We start from the raw sequence: 18,926 nt of genomic DNA, 5'->3' as shown, positions 1-18,926 counted from the left end.
TTCTTTCTCATGAGCTGATCTGATATAAATCTTTCTTGTAAAGACTCCTAATCAATGAGATTTTGTCCCATAGCGAAGAGTACACAACTCCCCCTCTGAATTAGTAGAGTGCCCGACAGCGCCGCAATAGAGGTTTCTGTAACGACTACCTAAAAGCAGCCTTCCCAACCTTTCAAAGGCCTTTTCTATGTTAAAAATTGGCTGTTGAGTATAGATATGGCCCTCTTCTCCAACACTTTTAAGACAACACTTTGAGATAACCCGACTAGCTAGACGAAGTCAGCCACAATTGCCATAAAGCTGGACTGCAGCGGCGGGTAAGTTTACAAACAGTGCTTAATGAGCGGCTCTCCTGTGGACATCTCGCTGACATTTAAGTTCTGTGTTTGAGACGTCATAAGCTTAAAAGAGATATACAGAACCAATGCGTGCCAATACGTGGCTAAGATAAAGGAAGTAATCCAGTACCTCTATATCACGCGGAGCTTGTAAGTAACTCTGACAAGTTAACTCTTATCGAAAGGGCGCTTTTATGTTGACTTCGATATATATACTGTATCTACTTCTTTGGTACGCTTACTTGAACTTTCAAACTTGAGGCTTTAATAGGAATTCTCTTAATTGCATACTTACAGGCGCGTCTCATTGTCTCATTGTCTCACTGCGTCGATAAAACTGTAGGTGATAAAAGATACGTATTGTAGCTAGCCAATGGAAAGCGGCGGAGGCTCCGGTTCTTCCGTACGCAGTGTCTGGCTGAAATGCCTCCGACCTAAACTTTTGTGGCAATCCATTTTAACTGCAGCACTAACTACAATGGCGCCACCAGACAGGATACTGCTACCCAAAGTCGCAGCCAAAGGCCAAGGCGAGAATGATCAGGTAGCTGCTGCCACCCAACGCAGAACTCTCCCCCCGCGCAGACGCAACGCTCCTGTTGCTTGCCAGAGTGAGTTTCAGAAGCCGGGAATAATCTTGGTGCGACGTCGAGCTGACGTGACATCTGCCAGCCTGTCGGAGACGCAAGGTCAAGGTACTTGTTGATTAATTTATTCAAAGCAGCGGCAGCTAACACTACAGCAACAGTGCGGAGGAGGGCGTCCAAAATGCCATCAATGTGAAAAGGCATCCATTGACTGCGTTTATGACGCGCCAGCTGGCCTTAGCCACCGACAAGCGGATAAAGAGCAGATTACCAGGCTCCAGGCCACCGTCGAGCATCTTCGCCAACGTGTCTCAGCGCAAAGTACTCCAATCTCTGACCAGCTGGCAACCTCCCTTAGTCCTAGGTCAGTGGGAGCATCACTGGCTGGGAGTATCCATCCAGATGTGCAGTCTTCGGTCCATCTAGTCGACTTGTTAAGGGATCAACCCGAGGGCTTCGCGTTACAAGCCTTGGAGTTTCTACGACAAGGACGCTCCCCGAAGGCAATTATGGAGTCAATTGGCGGTAATTTGTCCACGAATGTTAACCCGTCGATGCATGCAGCTGCGAGGGGCACCATGATCCCAACACAGACACCACTTGAGTTCCAGCTCGTTGTTCAACATCCAAAAGTCTATTCACCCCTCGCTCCTCTTACTACAGCCTCACTGGACTTGGGACTTCTCGGCATCCAGCCGCTTGATACCGGTATGACTCCAGATACCCAGCTATCGACGCTTTTCTACAGGGATGAGCCAAGTACAGTGGTAGACAGGACAGTCCAGCCGCAGGATATGATTGGCAAAACCGCCTTCAGTGTGGAAAGCGGTATTCCTATTGACCCTCGTCTTCACCATGTCGAAATTTCGCGGTACACGAATGTCACCATAAGCAATCAATTCGCCGCAGAAGCCATCTCTTTGTATCTCAATATGAACCAGCCGTGGTGGGCATTTTTTGATACCGACATGTTCCTAGACGATTTAGTCAGTATGCAGAACAGGTTTTGTTCCCGAATGCTGGTCAACGCTCTTCTTGCCTGGGCTACAGTAGGTTCTTAAGAATGCCACGTATAGAGATCATCACTAAGCTCGCCTCACAGCAAAGCTACGCGCACTATGAACCGATGGCCGCTACGCTACCTACCAAATTCTTAGATGAGGCCTTGCAGATCTACGATTCGGAGAAAAATATCGACGGGCTGACAACAGTGGCGGCGACGTCTTTGATGAGTATGACGTGGACTACTCTAGGCAAAGACAAAGCTGGACGGCGCTTGCAAGAACATAGTGCCAGGATGGCGCAGCGTATGGGATTGTATGGAGAGTCAGATTCCGTCTCATATCATCAGTTGGACCTGAGCGATGAGCGTGTTGAAGCAGCTGTATGCGCAACTGCTTGGGGATCTTTCAACTTCCAAATGTACAGTGGAGGCCCATGCCACGCGGAAATGTAGCTGACAGCTCACCAGGGTCATGTCGATGAGTTATCACCAAGCGCCAATACCAAAAAGAACACCGAGATTTCGCATACCAGGAAAACCACTAATTGCAGGCCAGCATGACATGCCTAGTACAGATGCAACCTACACAGCCGTCTGCCAATTCTGGCTCATAGCATTTGATATGAACTATCTATACTACTTTGAAAGGTCTATTTCTGTGTCATCAGCTGTAGCGATCTTTCAGAGGTTACTAGGCTGGGCAGATGCATTACCAGCCGGAGTCCAACGTCATGAAAGCAATCCTGACCATCTTCTTAACATACAGTGAGTTCACAGTGCCCTTGAAACAGCCATGACAGATGCTAACTTTATCAAGTATTTGGTTTCATACAGCCATTATTGATCTGTTCCGACCCTTCGAACACGAGTCCCCCCAGCCTAAACTCCCAGCCTTCGCAGGAGTAAACGCCACGCCGAAAGCCGTCATATCAGCATCTATTGAACAACTCAAACGTCTTATCTACCAATACCGTGCAAATTGCGAGTCATCCAAGTACTCCATCATCTGGCAAAGCGGCATGCTTTACCTCGTCAACCACATACTACGAGATTTGTCCAGTAATGAATCGCAGTTCTACTTCCTACTCTGCATGCGCGGCTATCAGTACCTAGCCCGCTACATGCCTTTTGTTAGCGGCATAGTGCAGAGTCTGATAGTCATGACAAACCGACAGGGGGGTTCTTTGACGGCTGACACACAGCGGTTGCTGGAGGAGGTTCGGGATGAGAGTCGGAGGAGCAGAGAGTTCTTTAGTGCTTACCCGGTTGATCTTGAGATGGTGGCCAAGGATCCTTCTTCTGCATCGTTGGAGAAACTTACGAGTCGTTTTCAAGAGGAACCCTTGGGGGCGAGCCAGTGCGAAGCATCTGATAGCGGAAGATTGCCAGATGGCTGGAAGGGTTCCGTTCAGGATCTGACAACCACACTGTCTATATTGAAAGACGATTGAAGGGAGATGACAGCCCTTACATAAGCAAAACTTGCCTACTCTAAGGCGACTGCGTCTCATGCCTAGCAATATTTGATTTGACTAGTGTATATGTCGAGAACAACTGATTTAACCCGTATTTTGGAGCATCTCTATGAGTTTATATTCATGTAAAAAGTAAAACTTGACCACATCGTAATGTGAACTCTAGGCTTAATCCCTTTCTTTTGCTTCACAAGAGCTACAAAGGTAGAAGTTCATGCCGTCCGGACCAACCCCCTCTTCTATCCCTCTTACTGTCCCAGCCGGTCTTTCAATGCGCCGCTCACGCTCGAATATACCGCGGCTAGCCTCAACCACCAACCTATGCTGAAACAGATCCATATCATCCAAATCCTCAATCGACGGACTGAAAAGCGCAGGCAGTAGCCTCCTCTGACAGTACCTCTGCAAAATGGGCAGATCCGTGCTGGATAGTTCAAGAAAGTAGTCACCCACACCTAGCATAGTGGGCTTCATAGTCTGGGGGCAATCCTTCAGATTGAAAGCATCTTCAACTTCATGACGATTGAAACCTGCATAGTTCGGCAATATTTGTTCTAAAAAAATCTGAACAAGGATGGCCATGCTTATTTCCACGTAGACAGCTGGTGAATTTCCGCGACGTCTCTGACCGACTAAATGTGGGAAATCCAGGATGCTTATGGGGAGGAATACTTCGATAAGCATGTGATCTCCGAGGCATAATGAATAGCGGAAGTCCCTAAGCATTCTGAGAATGACGCTAGTTCTTTGAGCGTTCCACGACCATGCAGAATAGGTGCCGCGTTGCAAGATCCGGAAATCGACGGTCGAGATGAGAAAGTACGCTATGCTGGCTTTGAACAAAGTATGGCTGCTTAGTTGCTGTCCACTCGGAGTCGAAATATGGAATCTATGGGAAACAATTATCGAAAGAATGCGTTGTATCAGACGCTGCTTTCCGGCCCATTCAAACTCACTACAACGCAAATGGTCTGGTTTAAGGCAAGCACTTAGAACTTTGTACAGTTCATCGAACTGTCGATTAGTCTCCCATTCGATGAGATAATCTCTTATATAATCGTCGAATCCCTTAGGAACAACGCGCAGTAAGTAGTCAAACTTGCATATCCGCTTGACGATATCCACACTTGGGTCAGGGTGTATCGGGAGACTTTTAGTCATTTTAACAAAAGAGGCCCATAAAAGATCTAGCATGTTGACCAACGTTGAACCGTGAATAACATCGGTGTGATATGAGAGTAAGTCCAGCTGCGAGTCTAGATGTCGCCATGCTGATAACCAATTGCGACCCTCCTCGTTCTCGCCCGATGTATATGGAAGTTGGGGGTATAGGCAATTTCGAAGAAGGCGCGATCTGAACATTCTGATGAATAATTCTTCTTGAGACGCCTGATGGTGCCCCATAATCTTCTTTCCATCCTCTGTCTCGATCAGGAAGTCGAAGACCGTTCGATGAACAGCGTCTACCCCTAGATTGTCATACCTAATCAAAGGGGAGCGTGACTTGTCAGCCCATTTTTTCTCATCTGATCTCTCGTGGCGCTTAGATTGAACGACCTCAAAGAGATCAGCTGTTCTGAATGGCAATCTGGCCAATAGTTCCTTGCACCGTCGCTCAAGGTTTGTGGCAGAGAGCTGCTCAAATTCTTCAACAGGCGTGGACCACAGATCATCACTTGACGCCAGCATCAATTCCAGAATAGATATTGCACCTGTTTGGAATAATAATGGGAAATGAAGTGCTTGGGCTTTGATTGATGTTTTCCAGTTGAAGAGAACAATCTTGAAGATGAGTGCAGTCGAACGCTGATAAAGATCCGAGTCTTCGTCCAGCCTCGTCCACATATCAAGGTATAGCTCATGAAGCTTCTTGGGAGTCTTTAGAAGCCTTTTCTGGATAAGTTCTCTTGAGTCGCCGTTCGAGATACCCCGTGCAACCGATCTTGTTACCAGAACAGCCCAGAGAAATACCCCCTGTGCCTTGTAACTGATATCCATTACAAGATCCTCGATATACATTGAAGAGTTTGCCAGAGAAACTTCCCTTTTCAGATTGGCCCGTGCGTATTGCTCTATATCATTTCGTGTTAAATCTTCCATTTCCATGTCGGGGTTCCGACCCATCCGCATTCGTATGGCTGGCTCTGGACGGCTTGACATGCAGATCTTGACTAAACGTGTAGGTTCTTGCAGAGTATGGAGGAAGTCGAACATGATGCCTACACCTTCATCATCGATAATCTCATCGAGTCCGTCGATGAAAAGACAGAAAGGTCGAGCCGTCTGTCTTGCGTACCCATTGACTAAGAATTGGAGGTCATCCTTGTCCCAATCACCAGGTCCAGTTTTGCGAGACCAATCGGGGTTCTGTTGGAGAAAGCTCATAGCATGCTGTTTGTCTGAAGAGAACAGTTGGTAGACCAAAGAGCATAGAAAGCCCTTGAAATTACTTTGCATAGGACTGCCAACTTTCCAGAAGAAGTGACTGAGGATTTGGCCTTCAGGTTGCCATTGTCTTAATGAATCCATCGTTTGCTTGTGGGAGATGATAAACTTCATGAGCACACTCTTTCCGGTTCCAGGCCTGCCGCTAATCCAGTAGCGGTTCTCTGACGATTCCAGCCATGTTCCAAAGCTACTGCAAGCCAGCATTTGACGATAAGAGTCTACCTCATGTTCAGAAGAAGAATCAGCGTCGGATTCAGAAAAAGAGTCTGACTCAGAAACCTCTGATTCCGATTCCAGATAATCATCCTCAAACTCTCCCTCGAATAACCAGTTAAAGGTCGACCCATAGGAGGCATGTATCTCGTTTCGTCGACGATTCATATCGGGGTACTGGAAACTGCGCAAGAGTCGTTCATAAGCCTCATTTTCCCTTCGCGTCTCTTCTCTCGACTCAGCTTCGGTCAAAAGCGTGACTTTGCTTTGATCTGCGTGTAACTTAAGTCTCGATTCATGACTAGCAAGCACTGTTGTGACATGAGTCTTGGTAGATGCTTCAGCTTGATCAATACGGTCTGATATCCGCGTGTTGACAAGGGCTACTTGTGCTTGGATAAGTTCATGAAGTTCCTTTTCGCTGGTGGATGTTGCCTGAAGTAGGTCCTGGAACTTGTCTTGGAGATCATTGGCTTGCACCTTGGAGACGTCAAGGCTTTTGAAGATCCCGACGAGAAGATCCGTCTCCAGAGAACCCTTGGCTTTCTGTAGCTGACTTTCTAAGCGATCGATTTCCGGTTTGTTGATAATGCCGCGAAACACCGCGGCAAGACGATCACGTTTTCGAGGTTGTTGTTGGGAAAGAAATCGAGCTGGGGTTTTCTTCCTCCATTCAGCTTCCGCATCACGACAATTGCGAGCCAGAGCCAGGAGTCGCGAGTCATCGAGATTAAGAGGCTGCTGGGAGTTCTCCAGTGACTGACTCAAGCTCGAAGCGGTGGCAGCGAGATTCTGAGCGTAGACGCTGAGCTCGGGGTCCGGTTCGCCTGTGCGATAGGCATTCTTGCAGAGCGTGGCTGTTTTGAGCCCGACTTCGACTAGTTGAACGATGTTGCACACAAGCCCCAAGGCCGCGAGTGGCTCGAGGCCTGACATCGGATGAGACAGAGCTTAATTCAATGCGGCGGACCAGATGCTGAGAGTTGGTTCGGTGGTGAGTTGAAGGTTAATCAGCGCCGATCGCTTGCTTTGAGTTGAGGCCTCAGGTGAAAGCCTCGTTGGGCTGACTTACCCCGCAAGCCACAATGCGACCTAATGTCATACAAACATGGCAGTGCCGAATAAGCAAAGAAGCAAATTACAATGACAATAATCGTCCCCGATAAATGAATGCCGTGCTGGTTTAGAGGGATAGCTGATGGATCCATGAGACGCTAAGTAATATAGATCCCGACCAACGACACGCTACCAGAATCGCAAATGCTGGAAATCGACACTGTCGCATCAGCTTTCTCAAGGCTTCATGTCCACCCAACGATATTGCCGTTTTTCTTGCCGCTTTTCTTGTATGACGAAGCATGTTCATCTTGAACAAGCCAATCAACAGCCCTGGTTTATTTCTGCAAAGGCCATAGCTCGGCCGGTTGTAGCGCCATAGCTTCAGTTGACTCAACTCTTGACTCATCCATTCTTCAATGCCACCATCCATTGGCAGCATCAAAATGTATAATGCCACAGGCGAATAAATGAAAATTATACCCAAATGCGGGTTTCGTCTCTAAGGATGACACAGAGAAAATGCTGACCTAATCCCAAGAGTGAACCTTATAGGGCTGACCACTGTAGCCTCGATGCAACCTGCGACGTCTGCCTAATCCAGGCTGAAAGGCAGCACTCTTTTTTCAACCCTCATCATCCTCCCCTTCAAAACCCATCAAAATTCCACTGCATTCCATCAATTTCTCAGAGCTTTTGTACCAAGTCATCGCCAGAATGTCACAAAGTCATCGAGGTTCTATTGCTGACGACTGGCTCGAAGTCGAGAGCGCTGCATCCGTCATTTCGATGGATTCACGGCCATCGTCACCATCCCAGTCCCCTCCCCCGCAAGAGACCCCTGCACCAGCGACGCAAGTCGTCGAGTCATCCCACGCTGGCCCATCAAATTCCACATCACACTCTCAGCTCGCATTGCGTCCGAAAGATAACACCCTCCCGCCGCCCAATGTCATTGAGGCACTCCATTCACTCCCCGTGCCAAAACCCCGAAGAATCTATTGCGAGGAACTGCCGCCGTTGCGCCTAAGAGATAACACTGTTGAGAGCTTCCCAGAATACCAAGAGCTGGAGCAACAGCCTGAGACGCCAAGTCATGAGCAGATCGCAGACGTGGAAACAAATGTAAACGACAATTCGCCCTCATACCCAAATCCCAGGGATTATCACGAGGCCTGCCAAGCCGCGACTGCTTCCCTCCATGCCGTTGCCAAACTTGCAAAAGACATCGGCGGAAATAAAATCTCTACAATGAGCTTGATCAGCTTGACGTGCAAACAGCTCTGCACGCAAACAAAAGACCTTGGCAAGATGCTCGAGGTCTACGCTCAGCACTGGCTGTCCAAGGGCTCCAGTATGGCCTTGATAGACATTCCACTGAACCCCGACACATGGGAAGCCCTGGCGGAGCTGAGGGAATTCGTTCTGGAAACGCAGGAGAATCTTTCGAGGGTTGCTCCGCCAGCAGATCTTGGCAGGCGTTTGACAGCGGCAGATATTCCTCTGCATATCAATGTGAATCTAGCTCACGGTCTCGAGGCGCTGGAAGAGACTCGAGATCTGTTTTTAGAATTTTTACCCATTCTGAAAGCGTGAGTCAAATCCCCTCTACTCTATGTACATACCTTCTGAAGCTGACGGATGTGCTCTAGGGACTTTGACGAGTTTAGAACCAATCACATGGGCTTTCCACCAGCAGTGGCACCCGATCGACCCGACAAAAAGCCATCCCAACGACCGAACCCCAAGGTCTGCCAAATCCGCGACGAGCTGTACACCATGAAGGACCACTTCGTCATGATAAACGTCTTCTTCTCAAGACTAAAGAACTTCTCCACGTGGCCAAACGTTGCGGATCCTCTGGTCTTCAAGTCCCTCAAGCGCATCATCACCGCCATCTCAAAAGTGCTAACCAACAACCCCACAGACTGGATCGAGTCAGACATGGAGTCGTCTTCAACCAAGACCATGTCGTATGCTCAATTCATGACGCTAGATCCTGATGTCTTGAGCCATATTTCATCGCATTTACAGGATTTTCAAGATGAGCTTGGTGTTGATGCTAAGCCTGGAGAGGATGGATGTGACTTTTCGGAGAAGATGATTCACAACCATCAGGAGTTTATGCTGTTGGAGGGCGGGAAGCTACAACAGCTCCGGTCAGTGATCGAGTTTACTGAGAGCATCTTGATGACGCAGGACCAAGACAAGATGGTGATGTGATGAAAAAAAAAACATGATTGGAGTTTGGTTGGATTTACGAAAATTACTTTAATGGATTGTCCTGTTATTGATAGCAGGCTGACAAACAAACACGTCACGCCATTGGTTTTATACGCGACGGAGGTTCTTATCGGGCATGGATTAGGCTAAACTGACGCCTTCGTTTGGTGGATTTATTTGTTTCAGGGACCCCGGGTATACGGCAACGGGAATGAAATAAGCTGCTGGAAATCGCTTCAGACCACACCGAATCTGGAAGTCGAGTAAGGACCCTTTGTTTGGCTCATGTGTCTGCCTGACCAGGCATCTGCGTTTATTTAGGTTGCTGGATTTCTTACGTTGCGACGTTACGCGGACCATGGACAAAGTGGAGAGTAGGGAATATTATGAATAGATTGGCTTGCGCAACGGAATTGACCTTCACTTTCTTCACAAACTACTCGATTCACTCTTCTCATCTTCAAATTACAATTCAGCAATGGCTTCATCAGAGACACCCAGCGCATCGGGGTTGAGTCCTGAGGACGTGGCTACCCGAGGACGCGAAGTCACTGGTCTCTCTATATACAAAGACACCAGCGATGACATCAATATGGACAGGGTGCATGCATTGTTGGCTGAAATGAACTCAGATGTTCCTCAAGGCGGAACAGACATTGCTTACGGAGAAAGAGAGGCGCAGCGCCTTCGCCTCTGGAAACCGACGTCAAGTGCCACCAAGGCCCCAGTCATCGTGTACGTCCACGGTGGAAGTTGGACAATTGGCACTTATCTCGACTCAACTGGCTCAAAGAAAATCAGCTACCTGAACGACCTTGGCTACGCCTTTGCGTCGGTCAATTACACGCTTATCCCCAAGATCACTGTCAAGGAGCAGGTGCAAGAGATTGCTGATTCAGTAGCATACCTGATCAAGCACTCTGAAGAGCTTGGTATCGATCCAGAGCGTGTAGTTCTCATGGGCCACAGTTCAGGAGGACACGTCGTAACTCTCCTCGGCACCGACCCAACATACGCCCAAAAAGCTAACTTCAACATCTCCATCATAAAAGGCGTCATCGCTCTCGACGGCTCAAACTACAACGCCCTAGCAGAATTCTCCGACAGCACCGGCCCCATCATCACAAACATGATCAAAGGGCTAAGCGACGACCCGGAGAAATTGCAGGACATGTCGCCGACACATCACGCAGCTGCGCCGAATGCGGGGGCGTTTCTGCTGCTGCATGTTCAGAGGAAGGGGGGCATTCGGCAGGCGGCTGAGTTGGCTGTGGCGCTGAAGGCGGCGGGGACGAGGGCGGAGTTGCGTGTTTTTGAGGGCGAGGGGTTTGAGGGGCATGTGAAGATGTTGTTGAGGCTTGGGGATGGGGAGTACCCTGCGACGGGAGTGATGAAGGATTGGTTGAAGAGATATGTTCCGGTGTAAATGATGTTGTCAGTGAGGTTGATAGAAATACTGCTCTGTACTAGCAACGTCACCGCAAATGTGGTCTGAAAGATTTTCCCCATGTGATGTCTCATTGATCATTTATCAGATCACAAGTATTGTGTATCAAGGCAGTCTAGGTGCCAAATCAAGTCTAAATAGCCTACCAGGCCATACATCCCCGTTTCTTTTACGGTACTCAAAGTCTGCTACTGGACTGAAGCCAGCGCTTTCGTAGTACCTGACTAGTTTGTCCGTACCTCCGGTCCAGCAATCGAGGAAAATGGCTTGTTTCCCGTGTTCATACGCGTAGGTCTTGACACGCTCTAATAATGCCAACCCAACGCCTTTGCGCTTCGCCGATGGTACGCGATGATCTGCGACGAGAAAGTCCAGAAACACAAAGCCACCGTTCTTCTCGGCAGCGGCTATATGGGGCTCCAGAACAGCAACAGAGCGTGTATGACTTGCGAATTCGTCGTCGAGAATCATTGCAGCGCCCACTGAGACGAGCATTTGACCCATGTTGTCATCTTTCCGGCGGTGAAGGTCTACGATATCACTGCCAGAGTGTGTTTCCTCAATCTCTGCGATGAAAACTCGCCGCCGCTCGCCTTGGCCGCTGAGTCGGAAGATTTCTGATTGTTCGATATCGTTTTGGGTACCTTCTAAGAAGCCGTTCCTTTGAGAGAATGAGATCGTCCCCCACTGGCCTGTGTTGCCAGTCTCGGTGAGAAATGGCAGAGAAGAGTCGAAGGCTGCCGTGATGAAGTAGGCATCCTCATAGGATGACCCCGCATCACGGACTTGAAACATGTTCATGATGAATTGTAGGGTCAGGCTCTGAATTTTAGAAGTTTGGTACACTGTCCTTCTGTAAATAAGCAGATAGATCAATGTAGTTTTGAAATAGCATACAAAACTAACTGTAACTATTGAGAGATTTAATTTCTGAAGGATTCTGTATAGGGTGTTTGGTAGTGTGGCGCAGTCTGTGGCTGTGCTGAGATACCAAGCCTCAACTCAGACGCGTCGCGCGTTCAGGCTTTCAACGAAGCCAATCTCAACACACTCACAGCCCAACATGCCACCCCGAAAAAGAAGTGCACCTGTCGCCGACGCTTCAGAAGAAGCTACGCCCAAGCGAAGATCTCTTCGGCAAGCTGCCAAAGGAAATCCCGAGCCTGAAGCACCGCCCCCAGCCAAAGCCCCGCCCCCAGCCAAAGCCAGCCCGCCAAAGAAGGCTGCCAAAGCGAAGAAGCAAGAGAAGCCCAAAGCACCAGCGAAAACTGAAGAGCCCGAAGCGCCAAAGGTGAAGAAGGCGGCCAAGAAACAGGAACTTTCTCAGTCTGGCTCTCGTGGTGTCTCTGAAGATCCAGATATCGACTCAATCCCGACGATTAATCCTGATGCCCCGAAGCACGATGGCCAGTGGTACTGGCTTATGAAAGCCGAGCCCGAGACTCGCATTGAGAATGGAGTTGATGTCAAGTTTTCTATTGATGACTTGAAGGCAAAGACAGAGCCTGAGGGATGGGATGGTATGTTTTCATTTGCTTCGAGGGATCTCACATACTGACTTGATACAGGTATTCGAGCGTACGCTGGTATGAACCCATGCTCAGTTGATCATCTGAAATGAGACTGACGTTTCACAGCTCGGAACAACATGAGAAACATGAACGCCGGCGACCTCGCCTTTTTCTACGCCAGCAACTGCAAAGAGCCCGGCATCGTCGGCGTAATGGAAATCGTCAAAGAGTTCTCCGAAGACAGCAAGTCCCCTATACCCGTCACCCAACGTCCTTTATCTAATATCAGCAGGATCCGCTCGTCGACCAGGCGCACCATACTACGATCCCAAGTCCACAAAGGAGAAACCCATCTGGGACCTGGTCCACGTGGAGTTTAGAAAGAAGTTTGCGGTGCCTATTGGTCTGAAGGAACTTCGTGAGCTGGGTAAAACCGGTGGTCCTCTGGAGATGATGCAGTTGCTTAAGCAGTCGAGATTGAGTGTGAGTAAAGTTAGTGGTGAGGAGTGGAGGTTTTTGTGTGAGCTTGCGGATAAGAAGGCGAAGGATGCTGGGTTGAAGCATGATGAGGTTGATAAGTGATTGGCAATCATCAGCAGTGTGGCTCGCAATGAAGGGAGTTTGCGCCGCGAATGGGCTACGAGTGATCACATGTATATTACGATAAGGGGATGCTTGTATGTTTAAGCATAGTAGCGCTAGCCATTTTCTCAGTTCAGCCACCCCACCAGGATCAACCTGCATTCTGTTGTAGGCAATTCTGTTCCACAACTTGCGTAGTGTGGCTCGGCTAATTTATGCTTTATTCTTTTGTCTGCTCGCGCTCCTGCGCAATGACTGTCCATAGCTATACAGTTGATAGCAGACGTTCGACTTGTCGTATTGGACATGGGATTCGAAGCTCTCTTCCACTCGCTCTGGTAGCCTTTACTGTAACGTCTAGGTTCCCAGCTCGGCATCTTTAACCAACTGAAGCAGGCGTGCTATTATATTTCTAGTGTTTTATACATAACCGCACTACTCAGGTTATCTCACACTGTGATAACTAAATTCACGTCGCACGTTTGCTGCGGTCGACTGAGGAGATTTGCACATATACCACAAGAAGTTAAGAACTAATACCTGTGTACTCCAGGCTTCCGTTACACACACTTCCACCACGGACTGTATTAGCAGTAACAGTACAAGTTGGGTCGAAAGAGAAGACTTGGCTTGACTCCGTCTCGTCTTCACCAAAAAGTGTGTTTTCAGATAGGACAAACAGGGTGCCAATATCCATACCACAAACCGTAAGGTCAACTGACCGCGATTCCCCTGTAGCCTTAGTCAGTCGACCAAGATCTGGTAGCAGATGCAGGACTTGTCAGAATATATACCGACATTAACAGTATACCCATCGTGGTTTCTGCCATCCCAGAGTTTGTCTCCACCAGGAGTTAGGATTTTAGGGAAGATCGTGATACCGACGCCATCATGAACGAGGTTGTAGTAGCGGATTGCGATAGGAGTTGAAGACGTATAGATGGTTACATGGCCTAGGCCAATCTGGAACGGGCCGAGGCTCTAGTGGGGATATGTTCACTGTCGCCATTTGGCACTATCGATATCGACCTCAGATGCGCCACTGCGACATTGATCCAAACAGTTCAGCTAGCCACATAACGGCTTGCGAACGCCTGTCGTGGTGATAAAGCTAGCGACTGCATGCTCTACCATTTACAACAAGGTAAACTATTCCCTAATGTCCAACTTTGAGAGCCGGAAGGCAACTAAGAAATATCGCACCCATTGGCTTTCTTCATTTCCCTACAAACTTATTCTTTCGTCCTACTTCAGAAGGACGGTCTTTCCAGCTCCAGATAGGAAACTGAGTGTACCAGGTATAAAGCCTGGGCTTATGAAAATTGTCATCACAACCGCGAGTACTCGATGTTGAGGAGAGATTAATTCATTGATAAAATGTGAGTTACTGGAGTCGGGGAAGTGCATTGCATAATTATGAGTTATAATAGGTGGCTTCTATTAGCTGTCAGGCACTGCATGAAATGAAATATAAATGTACTCGGCAAGGTCACAGAAAAGCTCTTTTCCCGACTAGATCTAGAAGTTCTTTTTTTTTTTTTTTTCTTTTTTCTTGAATACCGTATTAATGAATTTATTTACAACAAGCGGAACACAATTATCAGATATAGGCTAATCCAAAAGAAGACGATTCTACATCTCAAGCCTCAATCTGCGCAACCTGGGGTTGATTGCTAAGGAGTGTATCCGTCTTTCTGACAAGGTCCTCCACCTGTGACTCGGCACTCTTTTCAGTGTTCCCAGATCTGAAGGTCTTGGCTGTCGACCTGCGTTGGATGAACTGCTCCGAAGTAGCTACACCCAGTCCGATAACCTGGGCTAGCTTCGCTCGGGCTTCAAGAAGTGTAGGATCAGCGGCTTCATGGTTGCCATGCTCGTCCAAGACTTGCTTCTGATGCTTGGCTACCTGGATCATATGATCGCCAATAGCAGCACGCTGAGCGTCTGCAAGGGTGGCAGAACTAGTGAGAACCACGCGGTAGGCGTTGTCATCCACCATGGTGGCAGCAGAACGAACGATGCATGTTCCTATGACGGCTTTGCTGAAGTTGGTGATGCCACTTGATGCAAAGCGATAGCAAAAGAAATATGCGTCAAGTCGATTGAGTCCACCGAGCTCATCGAACGTAACTTCACTGGAAGTCTGTTAGTAAGACTGCGTATGCAGCGGCCGTCGATGAGGTTGACTTACTATATCCTTTCCGTCTGGGCTGAACCAGACGCAGATCCAAACAGCTTGTTCAACAACGTGCCAGCCAAGTCACCAAGGCCCTCCATGACTTTACCGTCAGCAAGCTTTCCAATAAGATCCTTAGCGAATTTTCCAATGTCTGAGCTCTTGCCAGTGAAGACATCGATAGAAGTGCGGCGACTGATGATATAGCTTATCTTGAGTAGCTTGTGATCATTACCATTGCTTCTGTAGTTATGTCAGAAAAAGGGAGGAAAGATCATGTTCGATGTCTTACTCAACAGTGTTCAGGAAGTTCTCAAGCTTCTCCTGCGCCCACTGTGAGGCAACTTCAACGGCTTCTTCTTCTTTCTCAAGAGCATTACGGTCAGACGTCTCGGCGACATTTCTGGCAGCCTGTATCATGTCAGACATGGTGATCGATTGCAGGGTTGACCGAAAGATTTAATAAGATTGAAAACTGTGCGTAAAAGGGCTGGGTTGAATAATGACGAGGAAAAGATTGTGTTGAAAGGTATTAACAGCAGGTTATATATAAATTTGGGACCTTGAGTCTTGGTACCCTTTCCATAGATGTTTTAATTGCAATTGAGGCTTCTGAATAAGAGCCTGCACGCTTAGACAAAGTGCCCTTTCCAGGATACACTGGAACCAACTCTGGAATGTGGTGCATTGCCCATCGAGCTAGTGGTTATGAGGTCTCCGATCAGCCCGCCACAGACAAAGCCCTCGGTTCAATGTTCCATTCAGGGCTGATAACCCGCTCAACACGGCTTTGGCGCATGCTGGCGGATGAAAGTGGCGACCTGAACCGTCTAGTTTCAGCTAAGTCAGCGCGAACTATTCACTTTGGGTTTCATTAATTTTTGATTGCACCACGAGACTGGAATCTGAGTTCAATGACGCTAGATCAAGTATGTCCATTCGTATCTCTTCAGTGCGTCGTGGGAATTGTGCGTCTCAAAGAGTGACGGCCCAACATGGCGCTTTGATGTACCGCCTAGACCTCTGTGACGGGGATTCTAAATTCTGTCCTAGTTGGTCGCTACACTTCGTACCTCTTGATCCTTTCCCGACAGACTATATTGCCCACGACAGTCAACTCAAGCCAGCGGATCAAAACCACAGCCAGTCATCGGATTTATTTACATCATGGGGTTTTTTGACAGCATCACAAACGCGTTCAACAAGATTGCGGAAGTCGCAGCGTCATCAGTACAGCAAATTTCAGACACTGCTGAGCATATACGGCGCAAGCTTGAAGAAGAGACTCGAAAGGCTGCCGAATCGGCAGCCCAAAGAGTTCTGAAAGAGATCAGTGGCACAGCAGAGACCATGTGTCGTGAGCTGGAAGAACTGATCCCCAGCTTCGACGACAAGCTTCAAGAAGTCAAGGATGAAATCACAGAACTTGCTTCCTCTGCCGCAGATGATGGTGTTGATATCACCGAGGCAGTCAATGCGGCCATCGAGATTGCAGTTCAAAAGGTCGAGGCTGCTAAGACAGCGGCTATCAGGGCAGTCAATGAGTTTATTCTACAGGCTCAGCAGAAGTTGTTCAGCCTTCTGCGGTCCATCATTCCGGCCTTCCTTCAGTCTTGGACGGGATGGCTTGAAGAAAAGGCAACATTTCTCACAACGAACCTAGCCAATATAGGCGCAAAACTGGTGGATAATGGTATATCCTTCGTCTTGCAACAGATCAAAGGCTTGGTTCAGACACTGGTCAAGAGGGTAGGAGAGGTGCTTGGACCTATCTGGGGCTTTATGAAACAAATATGGAAGCTCTTATTTGGGGAGCCACCTGAACACTGTGAGCTTGCTATGCAATGGATAGAGGAGAGAATGTGTCGTACACAAAGGCAAATGATGTGAGTATCTAAAACCTGGAATTCTGGTGCCCCATGACTTACATAGCCCTTGGCAGTCACAAACGATCGGCTGCCCCCATCAGCGCGGTGATCAGACAGAACAAGTTCTTCGAACTCCTTCCCCCAGACGAGGACTCGTGGAAGACAACTTTGCTAGATTACTTGAGAAGACGTAACAGCCCACCCGGATGGCGGGCGTGCTGCGACCGTATCAAACCCGTCGTAAGATCGACCAATCCAAAGCCTGGCTCCATGATTCAATTGGCATGGGACGACCACTTTACGGACGAATTAAACGGTCAACAGCGAACCCAGATCAGTGTCATATACTTTAGGTGGAAGACGGAGGAGTTTCGCAAAGTTTCTTCAGGCTTCATTGGTATCCTTGCTATGGTCAGTGCAGTGGATGTGTCGGCGGAACCATGCCAGCCTCCACCTTTGACAAAACCTCAATGTGAAGAGCCTCTCCAGATCGACGCCTTCGCTATGAGAAAGATATATGAAGAGCTTTCACCGCACCTAAGGCTTTTATCGGCGAACACAGAGCAAGAATCGAGCAGGTTTACTGGGCCAAAGAAAGTTGTATCACGACAGCTTAAATTCAGGGATGATGACGGAGTGTGGAGAACTGCAGACGTGAATTAAGCCAAAATATTCCATATCAGATAAATGAGCATCTCATACAAAGTCATCCTATTTTTATGTGTCCATTGTTCTTGAGAGCATTGTAATTGCCAATCCTGAAAGCTAACGCGAAAGCTTTGAGATATTTGCGGTGTACTAAAGGTTAAGTGAAAACCGTCCTGCACGGGGTGCAAAGAGGCGACAAGCCCTTGGAGAATGTGAGATGTGATATGAACCGCAAAAGACGACAAGTGAGCCTCTGGTGTGTTAAAAAATATGTATACTGCTTGTGAAACGGAACCCTATGGACTGCGCTAGGCTCTCCGTCAGGAATGGACTCAAGCATTAAAAAAGAGAGAAATCTGACTTGAAAGTTTCATTCATGCAACGACCTGAGCCACCCTGTCATTCCCCGGATCAGTTGGTCGGTGACTCTCCTCTAGTTTACGATCTCATGTCTAGCGCCGCCAGGTTCCATGCTGGTTGACAATATCTTACGTCAAGTGCCTAAAAGAGCCTTGTTAATGGAACTTTTGATCCGCTGTTCTTAGCCATCAATCTGGTTTGTGATGTGATAAGCCTTGAGACGTATGATTATGGCTTGGGCTAGTGAAGCTGAAAATATGTCGCAACGCAACTTCAGGCAAATCACTCTATTTCCCTGCCAGAGGCTTTAGACATAGCCATGTTCCATACCTTATATCACATTCCTTGTCTAATATAACTTCACTATGGTTGTTGGCTGATTTTAAAGCTTTTGAGGGCTTGGCTGAAAATGAGCATAGAACCCCTAGAGAGTGGCTTATCGTGGCTGGCTAGGGATCAATGTTGGTTAAGGTCAGCCAGCCCAGAGCCCACTATTTCGGCCATAACACACCATTCCAGTCCGAGAGGCAAATCAAAAGAAAAGACTTTTGCATTCGTAGGTGTTCCAGGCTATAGTGGAGCACACTCATGCAAGTCGATATCACATACCTTTATGCATTCGACTGGCTATACGACTACTGAGTTTGAACAATTAATACAGGAGAGAATAATCATAGCCATAGCTTAAGTACACCGTACTTTAGCTTATATTGAATGCATTACACGCCTGAGAAAAGCCCTTTAGCTCTTTTTAGCCTGTTGAGGCTACTCTAGACTCCGCACTTTAAGTTTATAAATATCCATAATCAGCTGTTGAGGATCCTGTGGATACTGCTGGCTGCTTGATGTGACTGTCACAAATGGCTGGCAAAACACATGCCAAGTAGCTAAGACTTGGGCCATAATCCCTGCTTGAAGGTCACGGTAAATATAATTGTGTAACTTACTAAGTTAAGTAGATACCTCAGTGGCGAATATAGGTGCAAACAAC

At 47.9% G+C, this 18,926-nt stretch overlaps 8 protein-coding genes across 8 annotated transcripts; 5 read left to right on the top strand and 3 right to left on the bottom strand.

Annotated features, from left to right (window-relative positions):
- Positions 1 to 816: 816 nt before the first annotated feature.
- FPRO_03745 (uncharacterized protein) lies at positions 817 to 3,379 on the top strand (the record flags this gene model as incomplete). Its single annotated transcript, XM_031226009.1, has 6 exons — positions 817 to 949; positions 1,011 to 1,033; positions 1,087 to 1,974; positions 2,028 to 2,347; positions 2,397 to 2,693; positions 2,746 to 3,379. 6 exons carry the CDS (start codon positions 817 to 819, stop codon positions 3,377 to 3,379), a joined length of 2,295 nt encoding a protein of 764 aa, XP_031076588.1.
- Positions 3,380 to 3,571: 192 nt separating this feature from the next.
- On the bottom strand, positions 3,572 to 7,000 carry FPRO_03746 (uncharacterized protein; the record flags this gene model as incomplete). Its single annotated transcript, XM_031226008.1, has 1 exon — positions 3,572 to 7,000. One exon carries the CDS (start codon positions 6,998 to 7,000, stop codon positions 3,572 to 3,574), a length of 3,429 nt encoding a protein of 1,142 aa, XP_031076587.1.
- Positions 7,001 to 7,837: 837 nt separating this feature from the next.
- FPRO_03747 (uncharacterized protein) lies at positions 7,838 to 9,343 on the top strand (the record flags this gene model as incomplete). Its single annotated transcript, XM_031226007.1, has 2 exons — positions 7,838 to 8,712; positions 8,773 to 9,343. 2 exons carry the CDS (start codon positions 7,838 to 7,840, stop codon positions 9,341 to 9,343), a joined length of 1,446 nt encoding a protein of 481 aa, XP_031076586.1.
- Positions 9,344 to 9,821: 478 nt separating this feature from the next.
- Positions 9,822 to 10,769, top strand: FPRO_03748 (uncharacterized protein; the record flags this gene model as incomplete). Its single annotated transcript, XM_031226005.1, has 1 exon — positions 9,822 to 10,769. One exon carries the CDS (start codon positions 9,822 to 9,824, stop codon positions 10,767 to 10,769), a length of 948 nt encoding a protein of 315 aa, XP_031076585.1.
- A 126-nt stretch (positions 10,770 to 10,895) lies between these two features.
- Positions 10,896 to 11,591, bottom strand: FPRO_03749 (uncharacterized protein; the record flags this gene model as incomplete). Its single annotated transcript, XM_031226004.1, has 1 exon — positions 10,896 to 11,591. One exon carries the CDS (start codon positions 11,589 to 11,591, stop codon positions 10,896 to 10,898), a length of 696 nt encoding a protein of 231 aa, XP_031076584.1.
- A 262-nt stretch (positions 11,592 to 11,853) lies between these two features.
- FPRO_03750 (uncharacterized protein) lies at positions 11,854 to 12,883 on the top strand (the record flags this gene model as incomplete). The annotated part of the gene is made up of 4 exons (XM_031226003.1): positions 11,854 to 12,310; positions 12,359 to 12,376; positions 12,428 to 12,571; positions 12,594 to 12,883. The coding sequence occupies 4 exons, from the start codon at positions 11,854 to 11,856 to the stop codon at positions 12,881 to 12,883; spliced, it is 909 nt and encodes a 302-aa protein (XP_031076583.1).
- A 1,639-nt stretch (positions 12,884 to 14,522) lies between these two features.
- Positions 14,523 to 15,488, bottom strand: FPRO_03751 (uncharacterized protein; the record flags this gene model as incomplete). The annotated part of the gene is made up of 3 exons (XM_031226002.1): positions 14,523 to 15,018; positions 15,075 to 15,302; positions 15,352 to 15,488. 3 exons carry the CDS (start codon positions 15,486 to 15,488, stop codon positions 14,523 to 14,525), a joined length of 861 nt encoding a protein of 286 aa, XP_031076582.1.
- Positions 15,489 to 16,226: 738 nt separating this feature from the next.
- On the top strand, positions 16,227 to 17,590 carry FPRO_03752 (uncharacterized protein; the record flags this gene model as incomplete). Its single annotated transcript, XM_031226001.1, has 2 exons — positions 16,227 to 16,945; positions 17,002 to 17,590. The coding sequence occupies 2 exons, from the start codon at positions 16,227 to 16,229 to the stop codon at positions 17,588 to 17,590; spliced, it is 1,308 nt and encodes a 435-aa protein (XP_031076581.1).
- Between the last annotated feature and the right edge of the window lie 1,336 nt (positions 17,591 to 18,926).

The sequence above is a fragment of the Fusarium proliferatum genome, assembly GCF_900067095.1.
Source record: "Fusarium proliferatum ET1 genome assembly, contig: FPRO_scaffold002, whole genome shotgun sequence".
Lineage (NCBI taxonomy): Eukaryota > Fungi > Ascomycota > Sordariomycetes > Hypocreales > Nectriaceae > Fusarium > Fusarium proliferatum.
The sequence above is the reverse complement of the archived record's forward strand: the minus strand, read 5'-3'. Positions and strand labels throughout refer to the sequence as shown.